Raw genomic sequence first — 27,334 nt, 5'->3', positions numbered from 1 at the left:
CTTAAAGTTATACAGTGATGTATGTCAGTTATTTCTCACTAAAACTGGGGGGAAAACCCAATAGGTAAGTCAGATAGAATGAAAAGATTCATTGAGCTTGGTAGTTAGGCAGCCATTAGTAACTTGAAAGAGCACCATTTTGGAGAGTAGCCTCAGTCTAGACTGTAATAGACTTAGTGGTAAACAATTGTTGAAGAAGAGTAGATAATGAGCAGTAATTTGGTGGTAATAGGACTGAGGGGGTTAGAGTTACAGAGAAAAATAAAGCTATGTTTTTTAAAATTATTATTTGTTTTTATAATGGAGGAGACTTTACTATTGTTTGTAAAACAGAAAAGAAGTCCTAGGAGAGGGACCGATTATAGATGGTAAGAGAATGCTCTTAGCTAATTTTCCCGTCACCGTTTTCCTTTGAGCATGCTTATTGGGTCTTTCATGTACATTTAATTAGATTTTAAAACAAGCTAGAGCCCTATGATCTACCTCACTGGGACATGTAGTCAGCTTAAAAGGACTTGATAGTTTAGTACAGGATGGCACTTTCCTAATACGTTCTTTTTATATGTGTATGTCCTGTCATCTATTGAGGATAGGACAAGTCTACTCTCTAAGCATGGTGGTGAAATTATGGAACTATCCATAAAACTGAGGCAAGCAAAAACCTATACATACTGATAACTGATGTCAATCTATTTGTTTCATTCATTTAAAATTTTGTATTCAATTTATTTAAACTAAAAAACAACAACAACAACAACAACAACAAGACCCAGTTCACCTATTTCTCCTGCCCCCTACTCCCTGCCTCTTGCAATCACCAATCTGTTCTCAGTATCTATGAGCTTGGTTTTTCTTTTTTTAGATGCCACATGTAAGATTTATCATATGGTATTTGCCTCTCTCTGTCTGACTTATTTCATTTAACATACTGTCTTTGAGGTCCATCCATGTTGTTGCAAATGGCAAAATTTCATTCTTTTTGGCCAAATGATATTTCATTGTAGATATATACACACTACAAATTCTTTATCCATTCATCTATCAATGTTTAATTAAGTTGTTTGCACGTCTTGGTTATTGTAAATAATGCTGCAATGAACATGAGGGTGTATATATATTTGCAAATTTGTGTTTTCATTTTCTTTTGGTGAATACCCAGAAGTAAAATTTCTGGATCACATGGTGGTTCTAGTTTTAAGTTTTTGAGGAACCTCCCTACTGTTTTCCATAGTGGTCACAACAATTTACATTCCTACTAGCAGCGTACAAGGGTTTTCTTTTCTCTACATCTTCGCCAACACTAATTATCTCTTGTCTTTTTTTTTAAGATTTTATTTATTTATTTGACACAGAGAGAGAGAGAGAGAGCACAAGCAGGGCTAGTGGCAGGCAGAGGGAGAGGAAGAAGCAGGTTCCCCGATGAGCAAGGAGCCCTATGAGGGACTTGATCTCAGGACCTGAGATCATGACCAGAGCTGAAGGCAGATGCTTACCGGACTGAGCCACCCAGGCGCCCCTATCTTGTCTTTTTGATACTAGCCATTCTAACAGGTGTGTGGTGATATTTCTTTGTGGTTTTGATTTGCATTCTCTGAAGATTAGTGATATTGAGCACCTTTTTATGTACTTGTTGGCCATCTGTATGTCTTCTATTGGAAAATGTCTATTCAGATCCTCTGCCCATTTTTTAAATAGGACTGCTATTGAGTTGATTGAGTTCTTTGTATTTTTTGAATATTAGCCTCTTTTTTTTTAAAGATTTTATTTATTTATTTGACAGAGATAGAGACAGCCAGCGAGAGAGGGAACACAAGCAGGGGGAGTGGGAGAGGAAGAAGCAGGCTCATAGCAGAGGAGCCTGATGTGGGGCTCGATCCCAGAACGCCGGGATCACGCCCTGAGCCGAAGGCAGACGCTTAACTGCTATGCCACCCAGGCGCCCCTGAATATTAGCCTCTTAACAGATATTTGACTTGCAATTATTTTCTCCCATTCAGTAGGTTGCTTCTTCATTTCATTGATGGCTTCTTTTGCTGTGCAGAAGCTTTTTTTGTTTGATGGAGTCCCACTTGTTTATTTTAATGTCAGATTCAAACAATCATCTTTTAAGACCTATGTCAAGGAGTTTACTGCCTATGTTTTCTTCTAGGAGTTTAATGGTTTCAGGTCTTATATTTAAGTGTTTGATCCATTTCAAATTAATTTTTGTGTATGGTCTAAGATATTGATCCAGTTTCATTCTTTTGCATGTGCCTGTCCAATTTTTTCAATACCATTTATTGAAGAGACTGTCCTTCTCCAATTGTATATTCTTGGCTCCTTTGTCAGAGATTAATTGACCATATATGCATGAGTTTATTTCTGGGCTCTCTGTTCTGTTCCATTGACCTATGTGTTTTTTATGACAATACCATACTGTTTTAATCACTATAGTTCTGTAATGTGGTTTGAAATCGGGGCGTGTAATGCCTCCAGTTTTGTTCTTCTTTCTCAAGATTACTTTGACTATTCAAGGTCTTTTGTGGTTCCATACAAATTTTAGAATTGTTTGTACTATTTCTGTGAAGAATACCACTGGAATTTTGGTATATTGCTTGGGTAATACGGAAATTCTAACAATATTAGTTATTTTCAATCCATGAGCATTGAATAAGTTTCCATTTATTTGTGTTTTCTTCAATTTCTTTCATTAATGTCTTGTTTTCAATGTACAGGTCTTTCACCTTCTTGGTTAAACTTATTTGATGGTATTTTACTCTTTTCGATGCACTTGTAAATGGGATTGTTTTCTTGATTTCCCTTTCTGATAGTTCATTAATAGTGTAAAGAAATGTGACACACTTTTGGGTATTAATTTTATATCCTGCAACTTTCCTGAATTTATTAGTTCTAATGGTTTTTGATGGAGTCTTTAGGGTTTTCTATATATAATATGTCACCTACAAATAGAGACACTTTTACTTCTTCCTCTCCAATTCGGATGTCTTTATTTCTTTTTTTGACTGATTGCTCTGGTTATAAGTTAAAATATGATGTTGAATTGTTTCATTCTTATATTAATGAAGTCATTAGGGAAACAGCATACTTTGCTCCTGTCATTTGGCTTGATTATAAGATTATAGTACCTAGGGCATATTTACTGGGGACTACATAATATGCCTAAAATCTAACAATGCAATGCAATGTAGTCAATGCAAATGTCCTCATCCCTGAACAAGCCTTAGAAAGTGACAACTTATTTATTCTAAAAACCAATTGAATAACTAGGTTTTTTTTTTTTTAATGTCACAGATTACTTTGGCAGTCTAGTGAAGCCTATGGACTCCTTCTCAGAATAATTTTTTAAATGTATTCAATAAAATACATGGGATTACAGTGTAAACCAATCACATTGAAATATAATAATCAAAACATATAATAAAACAAACTTGTGATATGGAATTATATATCTGCTTCTTTAGTAGCACATTAAATAATACCTATTTCTCCTCCTCTCCTGTCTTAAAATATGTTTGTTTTTGACCTATCAGTAGTGTAGCTACATTATCATCTATGTGTTATCCCTTTATGTAGTCATTTGAAGATTGATTTGATGATGTACTCATATGTATGTGTCAGTATCCTTAGTTATCCCAAGGTATATATTCTATGTACATATATACACACATATATGTTGTATATTAGATTATTCACAGCTAGCTGATATAGGATATTTGCTAGCATGCAAAGCCGAAAACTACTTTAAAATTTCATATTAAGAAAATGAAAAGACCAGCCATCAGCCACGGATTGGGAGAAAATATTTGCAAGTATGGCATGGACTTATATATAATATATGTCAAAGGACTTATATCCAGAATATACAAAGAACTCTTACAACTCAATAATTAGACAACTGAATCTTAAAATAAGCAAAAGATTTAAATAAACACAAATATAAATTTTTCATATGACCTAGCAATTCCATTCCTACATATCTACTCAAGAAATGTAAATTGAATGTCCACACAAAGATTTGCATGATAATGTTCGTAACAGCATTCTTCATAATAGCCAAAAAGTGGAAAGAGCCCAATGTCCATTAAATGGTGAATGCATAAACAAAATGGGGTATATCCATAATGGAATACCAATATGAAATAGAGTAAAATACTGATACACGCTACAACATGAATGAACTTCAAAAACATTATGCTAAGTGAAAGATGCCAAACACAAAAGGTCACGTGTTATATGATTCTACTCTATTTATAGGAAATGCCCAGAAAAGACAGATCTATAGAGGTAGAAAAGTAGGTTCATGTTTGCTTGGGGTTAGGGGTGGGAATGAGGATTAACTGTGACTGGATATGAAGGATCTTACTGGGGTGATGAAAATGTCCTAAAACTGGATATAGTGATAGTTGCACAACTTGGTAAATTTACTAAAAATCATTGAATTGTATACATAAAATGGGTGAACTTATGGTATTTAAATTGTATCAATAAAGTTGTTTTTTTTTAGAAAAAGATAGAATTCTTAGAGACACAGCCCCAAAGCAAGGCAAATACTCCTCTTGATTCTTAGAGTAGGAAGAAACTTTCTTCACCTCTGAAAAACCCGCACACTCTATTCATACTTTGATGGCTGCAATTAGGACTGAACATCACAGTGGAAAGGACCAACTTGGGCAAGTTACAACTTTAAGGAAAGAAGTCTGTATTTCAATCAGACCTTGATTTGAATGTGGCTAAAAGCATTTTACCTATGCTCTTTGCAGAAGGGGACAGCCAGACATATGTTTTCTCCCCTGTGCCTCTTCTCTACCCAGATAACTCTTGCTAGGCTATAACTTTAAATATGCTTGGTTGTATTAGAGCTTTTCACCAAAGCAGATTTGAGGCAAACTGGGAAGAAAAAATAAGGACCCTGACTACTTTGGTCGCATATTTTAACTGCTGGACATGTTGGCCTATGGTGAGATATGAATCTTTCTAGTCCTTTCTTTAACACAATGTAGGTACATGCAGATAATAATTTATCATTAGGTATCTTATCTTTTAAGAAACATAATGACCACCATTGTCTGAGAAAGTAAAATCCTACAGAGTTAGAGACCATGTTTAAATAAATCTTTGTGTGCTGTGCCTCAGGCACTTAAGAACCAAAAATGATTATGGATATTCTGAAATCCTAGGCTCTAGCTTACTCAGATAAATTGTGCACGTATTTCACCTCAGTGAAGATCATCACTCTTTTAAAAGAAATTTAATAGGAACTCATTCTTTAATCCCAGGTTTTAACCATCTATTTAAATAGCACTGCTTTTTAAACTCTGACAGAGAAATCAAAGCAACTAAAAGACCCTATCTCAAATGCTCACCAAGATTCTGTTATTGGCAACTTAACTCTCACAGTGAACAAACTTTCTTATAGAGAAGCACAATGTAGTTCTTTGTCAATCTATTTAAAAGTTATTTTTCATTAATAGTAGTCAAGATACAGAGAATTCAAAGAGCTAAAACCATTTGAAAGGTGAAAAACATTATAAACCCAGAGGATAAACTGGAATTGAGAGGAGATGAGAACCACCCAATATACATGAGAATCCACTACAAGGAGTAAAAACGAACAAAAAACTTCCTCTCAGAAAAGTCACTTTTTGAGAACTTATCCTGTGATTCTCCTCTTTTTTCTTTGCCATTTTCCCCCAAATGGACAAAAAAATAGCTTTACACTGCCAAAGATATTATGCAGAAGTAAACAGCAGTGAAGGAAGCAGTTCTGGATGTAAATAAGGTAAAAAAAAATATTTTCAGTGTATCTCAAGGTTTATTTTAGTCTTACTAGGGTCACTCACACTGACATAGCAGGTGACACTGAAAAATAATGAGACAGAATCTGAAATCCACACACCAAAGTAGTGCTTGATTTTGGAGACACACTTCAATACTTCTAAGAATTAAAGCATAATCCCCCAGTGACTTTCAAGTGATAAGATGCAGTGTTTGGGAAGTCTCCAGCTATCTAGAAAGATTTGTTAATGCTTTTCCCCAAAAGTACACTGCATACAATCAGCTAGAGTCTGAAAATCAAGGTTTTGCTGGAAGGTATGCTGCCCAGGCATAACATTTTTACAAGTGGCAAGATTCCCGGACAAATTGTTAACTAATCAAAACCTGGCATTTTCAAGTATTGAGCCTCAAGGTAACATATAACTAAGCTTGTGTACTCGGGGAATCAGATGGAGAAGTACACAGAATTGTAGATCAATACTCCTGTTTACAAAGTCTAGAATTTACTTACATAAGAGCTGATGTACTGAGTTGGGGGGGGGGCTGGTCACAAGATGTTAAAAGTCAAGTATTCTGGCATCATTCTCTTTTCTTAAGAGAAATCATTTTACTTCATTCTGATATTTTCTTAAAGATTTTTGCCGGGACAAAGTAATCCTTCCCCCCGCCCATAAACGTATTACCTGATTTTATTGGGTTGAATTAAGTATGGCTCTATAAATAGTATTTACAAATATTTCAAGTATTAAAAACGCAGCCAATCATTTTAAATTGTCAAACCCACAAGGTAAATATCTATCATCTACATGGTGTGTGACTTTGGTTATTAACAGTTTATTAAATAGAGCAGTGAAATAGTACTCAATAGTCAAACAACTTCAAATTTGAACTCAGCAGCTAACTTTATTTCTGCCAGTGTAAGTAACTAGTGAGACTGGAAAACTGCAATATCTGATTATTCGGGTCATTCCACCTTTGGTAAATTATCCTAGTAATTACACTGGGGGAACCTCTACTTTCTGGGATCCATTAAACTTTTCTTGACCAGATGTCTACAGAAATTCCTCTGCCTGCAGTCCCTAGCTGATTTGGTGGATGAAATCTAAACAGCCTATGAAATGTTAACTTTCAGATTATTTTTTCTATTCTAAACACTAACTTTTAACTTTCTGATGACACAGAAAACCAGTGAAAGGAAACATCAGACAGAAATTGAACATCATCTAGTGATATCAGTTCAGTTCAGGTGGTTAAAGAGTCCTGATGTTCCCATCTGGTACTGTCCAAGGACTCACAAGCAAATACTTAAGTTTAACTTCCATAACTTTCACAGCACTTTCAAGTCCCACTCCTTGAGCTCTCCTCCCACTCTCGAACTTGTGTGCCAATTCATGTTCTTGTAGACCAGGGAAAATTACATTTCTTCTGCCTTGGAGATAGATGCAGAGAAAAGCACCAGATGTCAGTCATCTTAAAGTCGTCTGAGAAGAGGCTCAGAAATGTGCGCCTCTTGGGTCTTCTACTTTTATTTTCCCAACCCGTTACGAAGTTTTGGGACAGAAAGATGCCTGCGTACCAAAGGCATAAGCGTGACGCTGTGCTATTCCTAGGAACCCCATTAACTCCCACTAGAAAGGAGAGCGATGTGAACTCTGTTTCGCAGTGCAACGTTCTGTAACCCCCTAACACAAACACGAGAGGTGGAATGGGAAGGGGGTCAAAGGAGGAGGAGGGAAAAGGGTCGGGGTTGGGGGGGAAGAGACTCACGGCTCCTGCCAGTTCCTCCGTCAGGCACAACGTAACCAGGAGAAGCCACAACCTGAAACAGGAGGAAGGGTGAGTAACTTGGGCTCTCAAGGCTCCGGGGTCCTAAGTCTGTCCATAGTCCCCGACTCCTTTTGGCCGCCTGCCCCCCCCCCCTTTCTCTGCAATGACATAAGTACAAGTATAGTCCGGGTCCGGCAAAGTAGCTCAAAGTAGGAAAGAGGGAGGGGAGCTCAGGGCAGCAACAGCTCACCCAGGGTGCATGCTTGCGGCTCCTCCGGAGCTGGGTCCCGGGAGACAGCTAAGCGGCTCCACAGCCTGGGCTCATCAGGGCTCCGCTGATGCTTGGCGGCTGCTTCCTTATTCAGGACGACGGGCTAGGGGGGGAGAAGTGGCTCACTTCGGAAGAAACTAAACTCAGCTTCTAGATAAGAAGTGCCCAAAGGGAAACAGTCAGCGGTGCCCGCTACAACTTGCCGCACTCAAAAGATAGTTCCATACACCAGGAGAGGAAGGAATGGAGGGGAAAGGGGCGGGGCTGTCTGCTGTCAATCATCCCCCCTACCTTGGGCAGCCGGGCGTCTTTCTCACTTTCAGGCACCTCTGCACATAACATTCCCAGGCATCTCCATAGCTTCACGCTCAGGCCCATAAAGACCTATACACTAAGATCTAAGCAACTACGCAGCATACACTTCCATAAACCACTGTTAACTGTTACACATAAATAGATTTAGGGCACCGGACTCCTACAGATGGGCCCCAAATTCCCTTGCACCCTTGCCCAAATGCATACTACACTCATTCTAACTTATTGTCTACTAAGCTCTTGGGGGGGGGTGGTGGTGGTGGTTTCTGGAGTTGTAAATCTACCCAAAGCTGATTACAACCTAAGGATGAGTGGGCCCCCATAAATAGGTCCAAAGCCTCGAAAGACTCAAGTGCCAAATTCTAGGGTCTGAGATAACAGAAAAGTTCTAAAGAATTCTTGAGCAAATCCCTGAAAGACCCTCCAAGGAGTCCACACAAAATATTTTCAGGGCCTGTTGGTACTTCAACAAATCTACAAGATCAGGATTACCAAAGTAATGCTCAGGTCTACTTTATTTCAGAAATTCAATTCAACTGTCCTTAACTCTATATGTTTCCAATTAGATGTTTGTGTTAGTTTTAAAGAAAACTGAACGAAAGTTATTTAATTCCCTGTATTGAATCCTTCTGAAACACAATCGCAAAGAGAGTCAATACCTTTTATATTGTTCTATATAAAAGGTAAAAATTACAGCATTTAGGAATGTAGTTAAATAAAAAGATAAAACTATATTACAATAACATCCAACCATATAATATTTACTAACATCTACTGAATGCTCTTCAATCTTAGATGTTTAAAACACGCATAAAGGCTTCAGGTACACCTAAGTAGGTTCATTTTCTTAATTCTTCGGTTGTAAGAATATATTTAATCATATAAATATATTATACAGTTCTAATATTTTCACGTATTTTATTGTATGTAGAAACTGTCCTGCAAGCAGGTGGAAGGCAAACACCACCAGCAGCCCAGGGAGCGGCGACCAAAATTTGTTTCTAACCATTAACAATAAAAAACTCAGTTCCTCTAAGATCCATCCGCTAAAAAAATAGTCCCAGCTCACGTCTATTTGTAATTGGCTTTGGTGTTCTCACCAATGAGAGTGGGACTGGGCAGAGAAGAGTAATACCAACGAAAGGTGCAAGTGAACGAATAGAAAAGCTTCCCGGTTGGACTCATGGTGTTCAGCCAACTGATCTGGAAGTTTCCCTCCCCCAAATAACTGAGCGTCACTCCCTCGCAGGTTGCTGGTGCAGTCTGAAGTGGTGGCGGAGTGATCCTCAAATTCCCCAGTGCTGGTGGGGAGGGGGCGGTGCGGGAGGAGAGAGGGAGTAAAGTTGAGAGCTGTGGGACTTGCGTGAGGAAAAAGTTTGCAAGTCCAGACAGAAGGGAAAAGTGCTCCCGAGAGACCGGCTTTGGGGAGGGGAGGGGGGGAGGGAAGAAGAACTTCTTTTTTTTTTTCTTTCCCACCCCCTCCAGTCTTAAAAAGCTTCCTCCTCACCTAAGCCGACCGGCACAATTGGGACACCCTCGCTGTCCCTCTCCGCCTCCGGCTCTCTCCCCGTAAACTCAAGATTATGTCAGTTAGTCAGAGCTAGCCAGGGATTTCGTGCGGGTGCTGAAGGAGCTGCGGGAGCTGGAGAAGAATGAAACTGCGTGGAGTCAGCCTGGCTGCCGGCTTGTTCTTACTGGCCCTGAGTCTTTGGGGGCAGCCTGCAGAGGCTGCGGTAAGTCCTTCCTTCTACCCCTCCCTCCTCCGCTCCCACCAGTCATCTCACTCTCAGGCCGAAATTACTTTTTTGTCCCTTTGCCTTCCTTTCTCCTCGGCCTTGGCTAGGGAATTCCAGTCTGCCCTCACTTGCTTAGGAAGCAACATTATTTACAACGCTGGTAACTCAAGCCTTCTGCAGCCCAGGAGAGAGGTTTATGTTTAAAAATAGGGCTGCTTGCTTTGCTGCAGCTAGCTGCTCTGGGGGGCCAGAGAGCGGAGCCGGGGTGGGGGGACACACGTTAATAGCTCACTAGGCTCTGGAGGGTATTTGCAACTTTTCCTCCCCACCCTCCGCGCTCGGGTTGTTTCCCTTGTCTGCCGGCTAACCTTTACACTAGTTGTACCCAGCCCACACACTCTTTAAATCTGGTCTGTAGTTGGATATTTTGCCTTTTCTAACTCCAGCCTCCATCCAAGTGTTGAGCGCGCCCAGGAAGTGCTTCCCTTTTGCCCAGGCCACACGAGCCTACCCTCACCTCTGGCCACCAAAGCCCCTGTAGTGACCATGTCCCCCTTTGGGCGTCCATATGGCAAACGTTCAGGTAACACACCGAAGTAGAAGGAGGGAAAGACGGATGGCCTCAGGCTTCAAGCAGGTCTTCTGCGTCATGTTTTGTTTTTTTTTATTTTATTTTAAAGTTCTGGGTTTTTGTTTGTTGTTTACTTTAAAAAAAATTCTTACTAAGGCACCTCAACAAATCGAAAATATGCCCATCACCTATTTAAAGGAAAATAATTCTTTTTTCAAAGGAGAATGAGTGTTCTGACTTGACAGTGGAGGAGGACGCACCTGTGAAATGACAGAACAAAAAGTTCCACTCAGTTTTAGGAATGTAGAATTAAAACCCCAACATATTTGCTAGAAGGATCTCTGGGTAGTCCCACCAACTATCTTTCTGGGGATGAGGCAGATGTAAAGGAATGAATGGCTTTGTTAAAATGTTCTCCAGCCTGCAGCCCATCATCCTTCATTTCGCTTAACCTTGAAAGAATTAAGTATGCGACAGATTATTTAAAAGTTATATTTGAGTGATCATAATGGGTGGTTTTAAAAACACTTTAATGTGAGATCATGGCTTAGGCCTGCTGTGGTTGAGTGACTTATCAATTCTTTATACATGCAGCTGCTATGTCATGACTTATCTGGGTCCACTTTTAAGTTAGCTGTCTGGTTTCTCTATACACTCAGCATACCTCAGATTACATTGTCCTTTTATCCTCCAGAAAATGTGTACTCAAGGTATGAAAACTAACTTTCATATTACTCTAAGCACAATGTAATTATGATAGCAAGTCTGCTGAAAAACCATGAATATCAACTACACTTGTAATTTTTCCAACGAAAAAGTAGAGATGACTTAAAATTGCTTTTTTTGATGCAGAACATCTTAATGGGGTAAGGTTTTGCCATTCAGTAGTGCTTATGGACCCCCAGATAAAACTACAATTGTGTTGTTGAAAATAGTTACTTTTAAAAACATCTTCTTGGTGCTTACCGCTTATAGCATTTGGCCCAGGGGCAAAGGTTTTATGGATGTTTGATTAAATATTTCTAATTTTTTTCCTTTGATGTTGCTATTAGTAAATGTGCACCCGATACCAGTCATACAGGTATGTATAACAATACTATACATCAATTTGTATTTTGTATTGAGTCAATTTATATTAAAAGTGAGATTTCTTTCTATAGTTGACAAAACTTGGGAGCAAGCTTGTTTTCTTGGACTCTAATGATCGAGTGTTCATGAAGTAGTTACAGAAGATACCATGCAGTTTTTTTCCTTTTTCTTTCTATATAATTTTGAAAGAACATTTTATATCCCATTTCTCTATCATTAGGACATTGTACCTCTAATAAAATCAGGGGTTGGTTTTTTCTGCTTCACACATCAATATCCTAGTTAGGTGAAATGTTTTAATCATCTCAAAGATATGAATGGTATCTTCTCTCCATATTAGTGCTGGGGATATTGGTGACCTTCTCCAGAGTAAAATGGATGGTAGTGGGGTTGACTGATCGTTGACTGAAGTAGTTTGGTATTGGGACTTTTGTATCAGGAAGAACATTGATACTTACAAGAATTGCTTTAATTTTTCATAGTTAAGTGAGTTATCTCTGAAGTCATGCCAAATTGGGATATCATAAATACGTGGAAGTTTTTTTAGGTAGAGTATTTATTAGGTGGAATAGAGTAACCTTTATGCTGAGAAGGTTAGCAGTAAGAGAAAAGGGGAGGTTTAGGTTGCAAAGGTCATTTCTAGTGGTGGAAATAACATATTTTTATGTAAAGGTAATTATACCTGTACTTACTATCAGTAGGATAAGCACTTAGATTTATGGATATGGTGTGTACAATTGTACTACCCCTACTATACAAATGTTAGTGAGTTTTTTGTGCAGTGGAGTGGATAGGTTTGTCTAATTTAAATGCACTATCTCTCTTGTGACCAGTGGCAACAACTCACTGAGGGTAGAGTCGTTTGTGACCAGGAACAGTTTTTCCTCTGAAGTATACTATGAATTAACTGCTCCACAAGAAGAATTTGTTGACACTGTGATCATAACTTAAATTTTTGAGTGTTTACTACGTGCCAAGCACTGTGCTAATATGGCAATGTACATTATCATATTTAGTCTTTGCAACAGCCCTATGAGATATATACCATTTTTATCCCCGCTTTACAGATCAAGAAGCTATGGATCATAGAGGTTGAGTAACTTCCAAAAAATCACATAGGTACTAAGTTGTGGGGCTGGAAATTGCGACAGTTTGACTCCAAATTCTTTACCCTCAATGACTGTACTATACTACCTCCTTTGTATGTGGCCTATAGAGACTTATTTGCTGTTCAGAGTGTTTGGATTTCTGCTACTTTTTTTTTTTTTTGGTGGGGGAGACACAGGAGGTGAAATGGAAATGATAATGGGGATAACATCTCTTCCTGCTGATGTTAGGAGAAGTATCATCTATAATGGAAACAGCTTTGGACTTAGAATAAGAGATCATAATAGAGATCAGTTTGATCTTTTTACATATGTCTGTGTACAGAGATAATTTAAAAGCAATCAAGAAGCAATTGCTTGTTGCAGGTGTGATTTTATACAATCACTTATAAAAAGTTAGATTTATAAAACAACTATAATTTGTGGTGCATGATTATTTTGAAGAAAGTTTTGCTTTATTCTTCTTTTAATTAGTCGGTTTCCATAATGATTTTAAATATGCTGAACTTTTCAGTAGCATGTCTATTATGATAAAACAGGGTATGTGTATATGGTGGCACTCGGCTTAAGATGCCCAGTTCACTTTTGTCGTTTTTACCAATTTACCTAGCCATCATACCAAATTCTGTTTACTCAGCTATCTATATAACTTTAGTCTTGTGTTTGTATAAATGAATTTGTCCTTTGTGTAAGAGTGTGTACGTTTTTTCTGTTTTTATTTGGCTTTTGATGTCTGTATATGCAGCACATGAGAGTCTTTACCTTGAATTAACCTTAATAATTGATTCAGGTTGTGTCTACCAGGTTTATACGCCATAAAAGTCACTATTTTTTCCTTTTGTAATTACAACGTGAGCTGATCTTGTAGGGCTGTGCAAGGCGATATTGTGAGACAATGTAAATATCCTGTTTCTCATCATACTTTTGTCTGCTTAAAATTAGCATCTATTGAGGATTCTGGCCTGAGTAGTTATTACTGTGATATTTGCCAAATGGTGGTTTTCAGTTTTTAACATTTTCTGCATTTAATAATTGAATTCTAATATAACAAAGAACTTTACCTTCTCTGCTAATTATTTATTATCTATTCAGTTATTTATAGCAATATGGAGTTATGGATATTTGTTTTATTCTATGAGTTTTATAATGAGTTTTGCTATTTTTACTTTTATTTTTGCTGAAATTACCCCAGATTTGGCCAATAGGAGCCTCTTCCAGTTGGCTCCTGTATCCTTTCAGTGCGTCCCTGTCATTTTTTGAGCATTCCCTTACATTCTGGTACTAAAAGATGTTCCAGCCTCATTTTATCTCCTTTCCCTGCCCCTACCCTGGAATCAGCCATTTCTCCGGGGAGCTCTGATTCTTTTTATTGGATAATGGTATTTAGAAGTCAAGGTCTGGGTGCTTGGTGTGCTCATGGCTATTGAGGTGTCATTGTGTCTGTGCCTTCTCAGCAGACAAAACTAAGAAATACATGTATATATACACAGATGCATGCCCACGTTTGTATCTATCTTTTTGCAATCTCTCCTTTGTATATTTGTATTAAAAACCATGAATTTGTACTGATATCACTGATTTCCAGTCCAAGACCACAGAATAAAAATACATCTTTGATGTTGTGGAATCTCACTGCTTTCTGGTATCCCTCCTCAGACATGTTTTGTGGGCTTCAGAGACGTCTTATGCAGAGTCTTTAAAAGCTTGGTGTCTGAAGTCAGACCTGGAATCTGACTGATAGATGTGTCACCTTCAACCAAGTGGTAACCTGTAAGCCTTAATTCCCTTATTGGCAAAAGGGGGTGGGTGGTACCTATGTCACAGGTTGTTTTGAGGATAAAATGAGAGGAGTTACATAAAGCATTTAGAATAGTACTTGGCAAATAGTGAATAAATTTAAGATTTCATTACTGTCATTACAAACTATTGACTTGTCATTTCTTAATGCATTAACTCTCAAATTTTCTGCCTGATTTTCAAGATCTATCATGATCTTTCCCTCCATCCAACCTTATTTTTCAATATACAACATTTTACAATGTACACTGTCCATTCTAGTCTAGGTGAGCTTTCCTATAATCCCTGGAACACTGCATACGTATTTTGCCTCTCCATTTTTTAAAAAAGATTTTACTTATTTATTTGATATATATAGAGAGAGCACAAGTAGGCAGAGTGGTAGGGAAAGGGAGAAGCAGTCCCCCTACTGAGCAGAGAGCCTGCCATGTGGGGCTCCATCCCAGGACCTTGAGATGAAGACCTGAGCCAAAGGCAGATGCTTGACTGAGCCAACCAAGCACCCCTTGCCTCTCCATTTTGATTGGAATCCTGTGGATCCAATCTTTCCTCAGTTTCAGCATGATGCTTACATTCATCCAGAAGATATTTATTTAGCAAATTATAAGTACTTAAGAATTGTATATGTTGTTTTATTTCTACCCTCTTGGATATGTACTGTTCACAAAATCATTTTGTGCTAGATACTGTAGATAAAACTAAATAAGATAGACAAATGTCTTGCCTCCATGGAGTTTACATGCTAGTGAGAATAGTCTTTCTATGAAACTTTCCCTTACTATTACATATCAATGGCTGATTTTACTCATCTTTGAACACTTGTAATATTTAGCCTCTTCCTGTCTAGTATCTAAATGTATTTGGTTTTACAAGCATTTTGTTTCATGGGATTTTATCTGTTCTCCCTATTAGAGTATAGGCAAGAACTGTGTATTTGTTCATTTGTTCAACCAATTTACATGCTGGCTTTTGTCTAATAGCAAAAGTAATACATGCTCAGTATTGGAAACTTGAAAAATGCAGAAAATTATAAAGAAGAAAATAAAAATGTGTCCACAGTTCTATCAACAGCATAGAAATAACCCCAATTATTGTTTAATGACTTTCCTCTTTATATATCGAATCCTTTTTTAAAAAAGTAAATTGGTGGGGCACCTGGGTAGCGCAGTCGTTAAGCGTCTGCCTTCGGCTCAGGGCGTGATCCTGGCGTTCCGAGATCAAGTCCCACATCGGGCTCCCTGCTCTGCTGGGGGCCTGCTTCTTCCTCTCCCGCTCCCTGTGCTTGTGTTCCCTCTCTCGCTGGCTGTCTCTCTGTCACATAAATAAATAAAATCTTAAAAAAATATAAAATAAAATAAAGTAAATTGGTTAAAATTTTTACAAGTTGGGATTACTTTCTACACAGTTGTATATCTTAATGCTTTTTTCACTTATTAAGCATTTTCCTGTGTTATTAAAGTTCTTTGTTTAAAGATACTAGTTCTAGGGGCACCTGGTTGGTGCAGCCGGTTAAGTGTCTGACTCTTGGTTTCAGCTCCGGTCATGATCTCAGGGTCCCGGGATCAGGCCCCACATCGGGCTCCACACTCAGCACGAAGTCTGCTTGATATTCTTTCTCCTTCTCCCTCTGCCCCTCCTGCTCATGCTCTCTCTCAAATAAAGAAATCTTAAAAAAAATAAAGATACTAGTTTTAGGGGTGCCTGGGTGGCACAGTCCTTAAGCGTCTGCCTTTGGCTCAGGGCGTGATCCCAGCATTCTGGGGTAGAGCCCCACATCAGGCTCCTCTGCTTGGAGCCTGCTTCTTCCTCTCCCACTCCCCCTGCTTGTGTTCCCTCTCTGGCTGGCTGTCTCTCTCTGTCAAATAAATAAATAAAATCTTTAAAAAAATAAATATACTAGTTTTAAATGACTGTATATAATTTATACACACCACAATTAAATTACCTATTCACTTTTTTCTTTTTTTTTTCCAAAATTTTATTTAAATTCAAGTTAGTTCATATATAGTGTAGTATTAGTTTCAGGGGTATAATTTAGTGATTCATCAGTTACATGTAACACCTAGTGCTCATTACATCAAGTGCCCTCCTTAATCTCATCACCCAATTACCCCATCCCTCCACCTAAATCCCTCCAGCAACCCTCAGTTTTTTCCCTATATTTAAGAGTCTCTTACAGTTTGCCTACCTCTAATTCTTTATTTTATTTTAGTTTTCCTTCCCTTATTCACTTTTATAGAATTTTTAAAAAGATTTTTTAAAGTAATCTCTATACCCAATATGGGGCTTGAATTTACAATCCCAAGATCAAGAATCACATGCTCTACTGACTGAGCCAGCCAGCCACCCCTACAGAATATATTTTTAAATTTCAAGTTTTTAAAGCCATTGTAAGAAAAACTGCCTTGAATAATTCCTATTCCATATTTTATATTCTTTTATTAGTACTGCCTCCTTTATTGGGAATTAGTGGGTTAAAAGCCATTAGTATTTTCAAAGACTTTGGTACATGCAGGAGACCTTGACATTTAGAAAGGTGATATCAACAGATAAATTATGATAACTTTTTTTTAGTGATTACAGTGTTATACTTGTTAAGTAGATAATACTATTCCTATTTTTATGTATAAGGAATTTGAGGCCCACAGGGTAGTTAAATAAATTGTCCAAAGTCATGCAGTAAGTAAATAATTGGGCCAAGATTTGAATCAGAACAGTCTGGCTCTAAAACCTGCTCATGAGATTTCCCTCAGTCTCTATTTCATACATGTTAGATAATACAGAAAAATAGTCATGTTGAAAAGTTGAATAATTCCCACTGCCCTATCCATACCCCCTTCTTGTGACTGGTCACTTGACTTGATTTTAAAGATACACTCACCACTGGCCCATCCTTTAATAACTCTTCACTGTAATTGTCTAGGCCATCCAGGCCTAAATTTTAATTTTGTAAACAATGCATTCCTCTGCATTTCTCCCCTGGACAGAAGTTGGAGCCTGCCCTCCATGAATATCACCCCCCATCTCTTCCTAGCAATAGCAAGGATATAACATATCCCATACCCATTGACATTCTCCCTTCCCTAGGAGAGTTGTGGAATGCATCTGAAATGGGAGGCCCTTCTGCTCTCCCTTCTCACCCTCTTCGCCAATCCCTATCCCATAGCTGCCTATGATGCTTACACTTAAATGGCTGTGTCTTTGTTTAGTGCTGTCTCTGGCTTTCATCTTTCCCTTAGTGTTACTCCAGGACCTTTCCCCCATTAATTGCTAATATATTTTTCTCACTTTGGGGTGATGCTATTCCAGCCCCCATCTCCTCTTTTAAGAAACAAAGTTGTAAGTATACATGGAATCAGAGGTCCCCCATCCATTTTGTACCACTCTCACTTTACCTTCTTCTTGTGTTTCCTCACTAGCTAAGAGACTTTATTGCCTTGATGCCAGCCTTGTAGTTTGTGCAATTCAAATGTATTCCTCTGTAAAATCACAAACTGTTATGCATTATGGCTTTTCCAGTTGGCATTTGAATAGCTGAACTTTAAGCTTCTGAATGATAGAGATCTGCTCTTGCCAAATTACTTTCCAGAATGGTTTTACCAATTATACTTCTATCAGTAGTGTGTAAGAGTGCCTATGAGACAATCTTAATAATTTTTTTTTCTATCTAGTACAGTGACTATGGAATTGATGCTCAATTGATTGCCAGTTGGTTGGTTGATTTGGGCCTATCCTCTAATGATTTTCTTTTTAAAATGTAATGATTCCATTATTTCATCCCCTTCTGACAATAGCAACCATGGAACAGAAGTAATTTTTGAAAATATAGTCTCTCTAATTAACATTATAAATGAACCACCCAGCCACTTAACTAAATCTTCATTACAAAGATTTGTTTTTAATAGCAGTAATTCTTGAGGTTTTTTGGAGAGGCATCTTTAGTGTGATCTCTGATACATAGGCTCCTTTAATTTTAACAAACCAGATTCTCATTTTATGCATCAATGCTTGAGTTTATTTACCTTCATAATCTGTCCAGGTCCAACTGCCCTTTGTTCCTTTAGCAGCTTCTGCTGGCCTTTAACCAAAAGTGTAGTCGGTGATGGTACTTGCTAGCCTGATGAAATGGGAACCTTAAATCCCTTGCTATTTGCTAACCAAAGACAACCAAAGGCAAATGTTATAAGGAAACAGGCTTTCGCTAAATTCAATTTCTAATTATTTTTTTTAATTTTACTGAATCTGATGTAAACATTACATTTACTTATTAACTTGGAGACTTAAGCACTGCTTATGAGCAAGTGCTAGTCTGGTTAATGGAATTGGTTTTATGACAGTGTGTACTAAAATAAGACTGTAAGAAATTCTATTAGCATTTGCATCATCTTATAATTCAGTCAAATAACATTCTTCCTATACGTTATGAGAACTGGCTGAATTGCTTCCATAATTTCTTATAGTATATATGACACTAATGGAATACTGAAGGAGATCTTAGAACCTGAGGAGAAAAATGGTACTAAGAGTGGGACACTAGGGAAAAATTGTTTAGTGTATTCTGCATTTTGAGCTCTCTAGGACTTTGCTGATGGAGGAGAGGTCCTTCTCTGTCCATAATCTCACAATCTAATTGATGTAGTAAAACATTTCCTGTATGGGGGCGCCTGGGTAGCACAGTGGTTAAGCATCTGCCTTCGGCTCAGGGCGTGATCCCAGCGTTCTGGGTTCAAGCCCCACATCAGGCTCCTCCACTAAGAGCCTGCTTCTTCCTCTCCCACTCCCCCGCTTGTGTTCCCTCTCTCACTGGCTGTCTCTCTCTGTCAAATAAATAAATAAATAAAATCTTAAAAAAAAAACATTTCCTGTATGAAAGATAGGCATGTTTATATCAGATAAGTTTTTTTTTTCTGTTGCAGGTGGTAGGAAACACTAATTCAGCTGCCTTAACAATAAAGGAAAATTTTAGTTCAATTAACAAGAAGTTTTGAAGTAGAGTATCTCCAAGATTAATCAGTTCAGCCAAATAATGACCTATGTTCCTTCTATTTTCTGTTCTCTCATACTTTGCATAACAGCTTACTCTCAGATTAGTGCCCTTCATACTAGCAGGATGGCTGCTGCAGTTCCAGAGATCACATGCAGACACCACAATGACCAGTAAAAGAAGAGTATGAACTTTTTGTTCATTTGTGTCCTCTTTTATCAGCAACGAAAACTTTTTCATGTGTCCCATACCTCCACCCTGAAAACACCCCTTATATCTCATTGGTTAGAATTGTGTTGTATGTATATATTTATACTGGTACGTTGGCAAGTGAAATAGGACCATAAAGATAGTTAGACTAGTGATTTAACACCCCTGCTTCCAAAGCACATTGGCACCTAGAAAAGTTGGAGGGTAGGAAAATCTGAATAAAAGCAATGGATTCTATTGGCATTTGCCAATAGAAGGAAGGAAGGAAGAAGTAGTTCCTGTTTCATGACCTAATGAGCTGGTCCTCAGTATTAGCTGAATAACAGATTTGTAAGAAATTGATGTATTTGTTAAATGTAAGATGTATTACTTAATAGGGAAACTAATGTTTTGTAGAGTTGTATAAATGAAAGATGTTGAGTATTTACATAATTATGGCTATTTTAGAGCTAGTGGGACATTAAAGATCTTTAGGTCAGTTATTTTCAAAGTGTGGACGCCTGGGATTCCTAAGATCCTATCAGGAGGAACATGAGGACTATTTTAACAAGAGTATGAAGACCTTTTTCCCTTTTCACTGTGCGGCATTTGCACTGATGGTGGGTAAAACTGCTAGTGCAGTGTATCAAATTGTCCTAGTAGTTGTATTCTTCATATATTCAGGGGATAAAAAGCCAATTTTATTTAAAAATGGTCTCAGTGTAGTATTAATTTTATTAATTCTTGACCCTTGAATACACATCTTTTTAATGTTCTGTATGACAAAATGGGAAATACACTAAACACTTCTGTATGTTGAAGTAAGGTCGTTGTCTTCAGGAAAAGCACACGTGCAGTTGATTGAGTTGTAGGTTGAACCAGCTGATCTTTGCATGAAACACATTTTTACTGAAAGAACAACTGAGACAAACTATGGTTGTTCACACTTGGGTATTTGGCAGGCATCTTCTTGAAAATGAGCAAAATGACTCTATCACTTAAAGGAAAACTACTGGCAGTGTTTGTTGCCAATAAACAAATTTGAACTTTTCAAGTAAGAATTAGAATTCGATTTGAATCTGCCACTATGAGCTTGACAGCTTCCCAAATCTTAGTGTTTTCTAATGAGCTTGGTAATTATATCAATGTATATGATTTTTTGATATTGTATAATGAAATGTGTTAATATTTGAAGTTGTGCAAATCTCAGTGAGCTAATATTTTCCAAATGACTAATGCATGATGTCACAATATTATGCATAGGTAAAGATCCATTCAGAGGCAAGACAGATCAATGAATTTTAATGTAATTGAGTACAAATAGTTAGTTGATGAGATTTCAGATTCTGTGTTGTAACTAACCTTAGAGTCTACCACTTACAGAGCTTTGGCATAGTATCAAAAAATATCCACAATTATCTTAAAAGGCTATTAAAGTACTCAATTTTCCAAATATATAACTTTATGAAGCCAGATTGTCTTCATATATTTCAACCAAAACAACATATTGCAACAGAATGAATGCAGAAGCAGATATGAAGATCCAACTATTTCAACCAAAACAACATACTGTGACAGAATGAATGCAGAAGCAGATATGAGGAAGCTATCTTCTATCAAGGCAGACATTAAAGAGATTTGCCAAAAAATAAATAAATAAAACAATCCAGACAATCCCTCTTCACACTTTTTTTGTACTTTCGGAAAATGTAATTAGTTTTCATAAAAATGAATAGCATATGTTAACATGTAATGGGTTCATTATTGTCACTCAAAATTTTTTTATTTAAAATTTCCTTAGTTAACATACAGTGCATAGTATTGTCACTTTTAAATGAATGGATAAATACTTTAAATATTACTCAGTTTTATTTTGTATGGTACGTATTGATATATGTAACTCATCTAAACAAAAGCTCTTGGGGTCTTCCATGATTTTTAAGGGAGTAAAAGGGTCTTGAGACCAAGAAGTCTGAAAACCACTACTCTACAGAGACTAACTCCATCATTTTATAGGAAAGTGAAGTGATTGATGAAAGATGCAGCTAGTTAGTTGCAGAAGCAGGAGTCTTATTCTATTCCTCTTTCCAGTATACCACTTTGGTTTAAGGATTGGTGAGCTGTTACTATGATTTTGTAACAGTATTCATCCTAGTAGACACAATTAAACTACCGAATAGACATGGCGATACTAGTGCTCGTGTATCTTTCCTACCATCTTCACTCCAGTTGCCAAGTCAGAAACATTCTCACTTTATAAACCACAGCAGAGAAGACAATGATGAAGTAGGACAATTAACTAGAGTTAGTTATTTTTAGATACTAAATTGGAAAGTCCATGACATCAGGATCCTTGTCTTACATATCTTTGTATTTACCACAGTGTATAGACTGGTTCCTTGCATATAGTTGGTTCTCAGTAGCTAATCATTGAATGAATTTTGAATTTGGGGGAAGATAGATTTAGATAGCACCAGAGACAAGACCTAGAATCAAAGGATTGAGTTACAGAAATTCTTGGTATCAATACTTTTCTAGCAATTAAACTATTTAATAATAGAAATGCCCTGTTACTAAAAGTGCTCAAACAGGGAATGTATGCTACCTTGTCAGCAATACCCAGGAAGTGTCTTTTAATTCTAAAATTCTGTTGTTCTGGTTGTTAGAAGGAAAATTCTTTCTTATTGAGCTCAAATCTGCCTTTCTATAATTTTTAAGCAACTTTAAGGTATAATTGACATGGAGTAAAGTACACATTTAAAATATACAATTTTAGGAGTTGTGACCTATATAAATGCCTGTGAAACCATTGATACTTTAAAAATAATGAACATATATATCACTAGAAAAGATTTCCATACCTCTTTGTAGTCCCTCCTTACCTTCCTACTTTCATCTTTCACCCCCAAGTAACTACTGATCTGCTTTCTTACATTTGTTTCATTTTCTAGAGTTTATATAAATGGATCATATAGTATGTACATTATTTTTGTTCTGTCTTCTTTCTCTCAGCATTTGAGAGTCATCCATGTTGTGGTGTGTATCCATAGGTCATTATTTTCTTGCTATGTGGTATTCCATCCTATGGATATGCCACACTTTGTTTTTCTCTTTACCTGTTAATGGACATTTGGGTTGTTTCCAGTTTGTGGCTTTTCAGGTGAAGCTGCTATGAACATTTTAATGTTTGCATTTTAACAGTTATTTTATTGAAGTGTAATTTACAAAAAGTGATATGCACTAATCTTAGGTGAACAGCTCAAAAGTTGTTTTTTTTTTTTTTTAACAATTGTATATACAGTAACCACCAAGCAGGTCAAGATATAGAATTTTTTCTATTACCCTAAGCTCCCTCATGCCCCTTCCCTTTCAGCGTCTTTTGTGTCTTCTCTAAGAAATCTTAAACTCCAAGGTTGCAATAATACTATTATATGTTTTCTTCTAGAATCTTTATAGTTTCAGATTTTGTCCTTAGGCCCATTTTTTTCCTATGCAGATAACCAGTTATTCCAGTATTATATATTGAAAAAAACTCCTTTTTAATTGATTTACTTTGATGGTTTTATTGAAAATGAATTGAATGTGTATGTACAGGTCTTGGATGGAACTCACTAGTCTGTTCTGTTTATCTTTTGTATATCTTTATGCCAATATCCTGCTGTTTTAATTATTTTGGCATTATAATAACTTCAAATTTTGTAGTGTGACTCCTTTGAATTTGTTCTTCATGATTGTCTTGGCTGTTGATTCCATATGAATTTTATTTATTTTTATTTTTTCATCTTTAATATTGAATTTATATTACCGTTATTTTTTTAGTTTCATTTTTTGGTTTCATTTTTTAAGTTAAATTCTAGTTAGATAGCGTATAGTGTAATATTAGTTTCAGGAGTGGAATTTAGAGACTCTTCACTTCCATATAATACCCATTGCTCATTTTTAAAAAAATTATTTAGATTCAATTAGCCAACATATAGTACATCATTAGTTTCAAATGTAGTGTTCAGTATTTCAACAGTTGCGTATAACACCAGTGCTCATCACATCACATGCCCTCCTTAATGCCCATCACCCAGTTACCCCATCCCCCACCCACCTCCCCTCCAGCAACCCTCAGTTTGTTTCCTTTAGTTAAGAGTCTCTCATGGTTTGTCTCCCTCTCTGATTTCTTGCCATTCAGTTTTCCCTCCCTTCCCCAATGGTCCTCTGCCCTGTTTCTCATATTCCACCTATGACTGAAACTATATGATAATTGTCTTTCTCTGATTGACTTATTTCACTCAGCGTAATACCCTCCAGTTCCATCCATGTCTATATAAATGGTAAGTATTCATCCTTTCTGACAGCTGAGTAATATTCCATTGTATATATGAACCACATCTTCTTTATCCATTCATCTGTCAATGGACATCTTGGCTCTTTCCACAGTTTGGCTATTGTGGACATTGCTGCTATAAACATTGGGGTGCAGGTGCCCCTTCAGATCACTACATTCTTATCTGTGGGGTAAATACCTAGTAGTGCAATTGCTGGGTTATAGTGTAGCTCTATTTTTAGCTTCTTGAGGAACCTCCATACTGTTTTCCAGAGTGGCTGCACCAGCTTGCATTCCTACCAACAGTGTAAGAGGGTTCCCCTTTCTCTACATCCTTGCCAACACTTGTTGTGCCCTGTCTTGTTAATTTTAGCCATTCTGACTGGTGTGAGGTAGTATCTCATTGTGGTTTTGATTATATTTCCCTGATGCTGAGTGATGTGGATCATTTTTTTTCATGTGCCTGTTGGCCATTTATATGTCTTCTTTGGACAAATGGCTGTTCATGTCTTCTGCCCATTTCTTGACTGGATTTTTTTGTTTTGTGGGTGTTGAGTTTGATAAGTTCTTTATAGATCTTGGATATCAGTCCTTTATCTGATATGTCATTTGCAAATATCTTCTCCCATTCTATAGGTTGCCTTTTAGTTTTGTTGACTCTTTCCTTTGCTGTGCAGAAGCTTTTAATCCGGATGAAGTCCCAATAGTTCATTTTTGCTTTTGTTTCCCTTGCCTTGGGGACCTATCTAGCAAGAAACTGCTGTGGCCAGCAACAAAGAGGTTGCTGCCTGTGTTCTCTAGGATTTTGATGGATTCCTGTCTCACATTTAGGTCTTTCATCCATTTTGAGTTTATCTTTGTGTATGGTGTAAGATAATGGTCCAGTTTCATTCTTCTACATGTGGCTGTCTAATTTTCCCAGCACCGTATATTGAAGAGACTGTCCTTTTTCCATTGGATACTCTTTTCTGCTTTGCCAAAGATTAATTGACCATAGAGTTGAGGGTCCATGTCTGGGTTCTCTATTCTGTTCCATTGATCTATGTGTCTGTTTTTGTGCCAGTACCATACTGTCTTGATGATTAAAGCTTTGTAATATAGCTTGAAGTCCCAAATTTTGATGCCACCAGCTTTGGTTTTCTTTTTCAACATTCCTCAAGCTATTCACGGTCTTTTTTGGTTCCATACAAGTTTTAGGATTATTTGTTCCAGCTCTATGAAAAATGTCAATGGTATTTTGATAGGGATTGCATTGAATGTGTAGATTACTCTGGGTAGCATAGACATTTTAACCATATTTATTCTTCCAATCCATGAGTATGAAATGTTTTTCCATTTCATTGTGTCTCAATTTCTTTCATAAGTGTTCTGTAGTTTTTAGAGTACAGATCTTTTACCTCTTTGGTTAGTTTTGTTCCTAGGTGTCTTATGGGTTTTGGTGTAATTATAAATGGGATTGATTCCTTAATTTCTCTTTCTTCTGTCTCATTGTTAGTGTATAGAAGTGCAGCTGATTTCTGTGCATTGATTTTATATCTTGCCAGGTTGCTGAACTCCTGTACGAGTTCTAGCAGTTTTAGGGTGGAGTCTTTTGGGTTTTCCGCGTAAAGTATCATGTCATCTGCGAAGATTGGGAGTTTGACTTCTTCATTGCCAATTTGAATGCCTTTTATTTCTTTTTGTTGTCTGATTGCTGAGGCTAGGACTTCTAGTACTATGTTGAACAACCGTGATGAGAGTGGGCATCCCTGTCATGTTCCTGACCTTAGGGGAGAAGCTCTCAGTTTTTCCCTATTGAGAATGATATTCACTGTGGGCTTTTTGTAGATGGATTTTATGATATTGAGGTATGTTCCCTCTATCCCTACACTGTGGAGAGTTTTAATCAGGAAAGGATGCTGTATTTTGTCAAATGCTTTTTCTGCATCAATTGAAAGGGTCAAATGGTTCTTGCCCTTTCTTTCATTAATGTGCTCTATCACATTGATTGATTTGCGAATGTTGAACCACCCTTGCAGCTCAGGAATAAATCCCACTTGCTTCATGGTGAATAATCCTTTTAATGAACTGTTGGATCCTATTGGCTAGTATCTTGGTGAGAAATTTCGCATTTGTGTTCATCAGGGATATTGGTCTGTAATTCTCCTTTTTGGTGGGGTCTTTGTCTGGTTTTGGGATCAACACCCAGTGCTCAACACAAGTTCCCTCCTTAATATTCATCACCCATTTAACCCATCCCCCAAGCCATCTCCTGACCAGCAACCCTAGTTTGTTCTCTATAGTTAAGAGTCTGTTTTATGGTTTGCCGCTCTCTCTTTTCCCCCCGTTCATCTGTTTTGTTTCTTAATTCCATATAAATTTCAGATTCATTTTGTCAATTCTTACTAAAAAAAAAAACTTTTGAATTTTTGATAGGGATAGCAACAATTCTGTGAATTAATATAGGAAGATTGAAATCTTAAAATTATTGTTTTTTCCAATCCATAAACACAGTACATCTCTCGATTAATTTAGATATTCTTTGACTGGGTCATCGTAGAATCATGCACAGCATTTGCTCAGTTTCTTCCTATGCATATGACTGTTTTTATAGTAAATGCTATTAAAAATTGTATTTTCAGTTGCTTGTTGCTAAGATACGGACATATAATTCCCTTTTATATGGAACTTTTTATCCTAAGATATTACTCATTCTTTTCTTTTTTCTTTTCTAGGGTTTGATTTTATGCACAGTTCTGTGAGTTTTGATAGATCCATACAATAGTGTAAGTGTAATCTATAATCAAGTTTTAGAACAGTGTTGTTAAATTTATTCATTAGTTCTAGTAGTTACTTTGTATTTTCCATGTACATAATTATATCATCAGCAAGTAAAGAGAGTTATACTTTTTCCTTTTCAATTCCTATGCCTTTTTGTCCTGGCTACGTTATTGGACTGCTAGGGCCTCCAGTACAAGTTTAATAGGAGTCGTAAGAGAAGAGATCCATTTTTGCACTCTGTCTTTTGGGGAAGATAAATATTTCACCCTTATTTTAGCTTCAAGTTATTCATCATCACAGATTGAGGAGGTCTTTTCCGTTCCTATTTCCTGAGATTAAAAAAAAAATAATGTTAAATTTCATCAAGAAATAATTTGCACCAGTTTAAATGGTCATATTGTCAGGAGCTCAGCTGAGCTCTTAAGCCTGAGTAGCCAAGTAAAACAAGCCAAAATGAAAGTAACAGTAAGGTCTTTAATTGCTTACTATGATTGTATAAGCAAGAAACTAAACCAGGGCAAGTGCCTACTCCTCTTCCCTCCCATTTACATTTTTCTCAAGGAAGTGGCTCCAGACCCTGTGGATAAGCACAGACTTGAGGGTCTGGTCATCTCACTGATGAAGAAGCCTCAAAGAAAAAGCTCCCACAGTTTTATGGA

General features: G+C 37.2%; 2 protein-coding genes across 5 annotated transcripts in view; one reads left to right on the top strand and one right to left on the bottom strand.

Annotated features, from left to right (window-relative positions):
* The window catches only part of COL4A6 (collagen type IV alpha 6 chain), a 263,291-nt gene extending 255,246 nt beyond the window's left edge, over positions 1-8,045 (bottom strand). For all 3 annotated transcript variants that reach the window (XM_087859876.1, XM_087859878.1, XM_087859877.1), the window contains exons 1-2: positions 7,793-8,045; positions 7,543-7,594 (exon numbers count right to left, since the gene is read on the bottom strand). In XM_087859876.1, coding sequence (XP_087716002.1) covers positions 7,543-7,594; positions 7,793-7,803 — 63 coding nt within the window. In that variant the 5' untranslated portion in view covers positions 7,804-8,045. The remainder of the gene's footprint in view (positions 1-7,542; positions 7,595-7,792) is intronic.
* A 1,374-nt stretch (positions 8,046-9,419) lies between these two features.
* Positions 9,420-27,334, top strand: part of COL4A5 (collagen type IV alpha 5 chain) — a 241,377-nt gene continuing 223,462 nt past the window's right edge. For both annotated transcript variants that reach the window (XM_087859697.1, XM_087859696.1), the window contains exon 1: positions 9,420-9,861. In XM_087859697.1, coding sequence (XP_087715823.1) covers positions 9,781-9,861 — 81 coding nt within the window. In that variant the 5' untranslated portion in view covers positions 9,420-9,780. The remainder of the gene's footprint in view (positions 9,862-27,334) is intronic.

This window comes from Ursus americanus, chromosome X (genome assembly GCF_024610735.1).
Source record: "Ursus americanus isolate L20-20 chromosome X, mUrsAme1.1.p, whole genome shotgun sequence".
NCBI classification, from domain to species: Eukaryota; Metazoa; Chordata; class Mammalia; order Carnivora; family Ursidae; genus Ursus; species Ursus americanus.
This window is presented reverse-complemented; position numbering and strand designations above follow the sequence as displayed.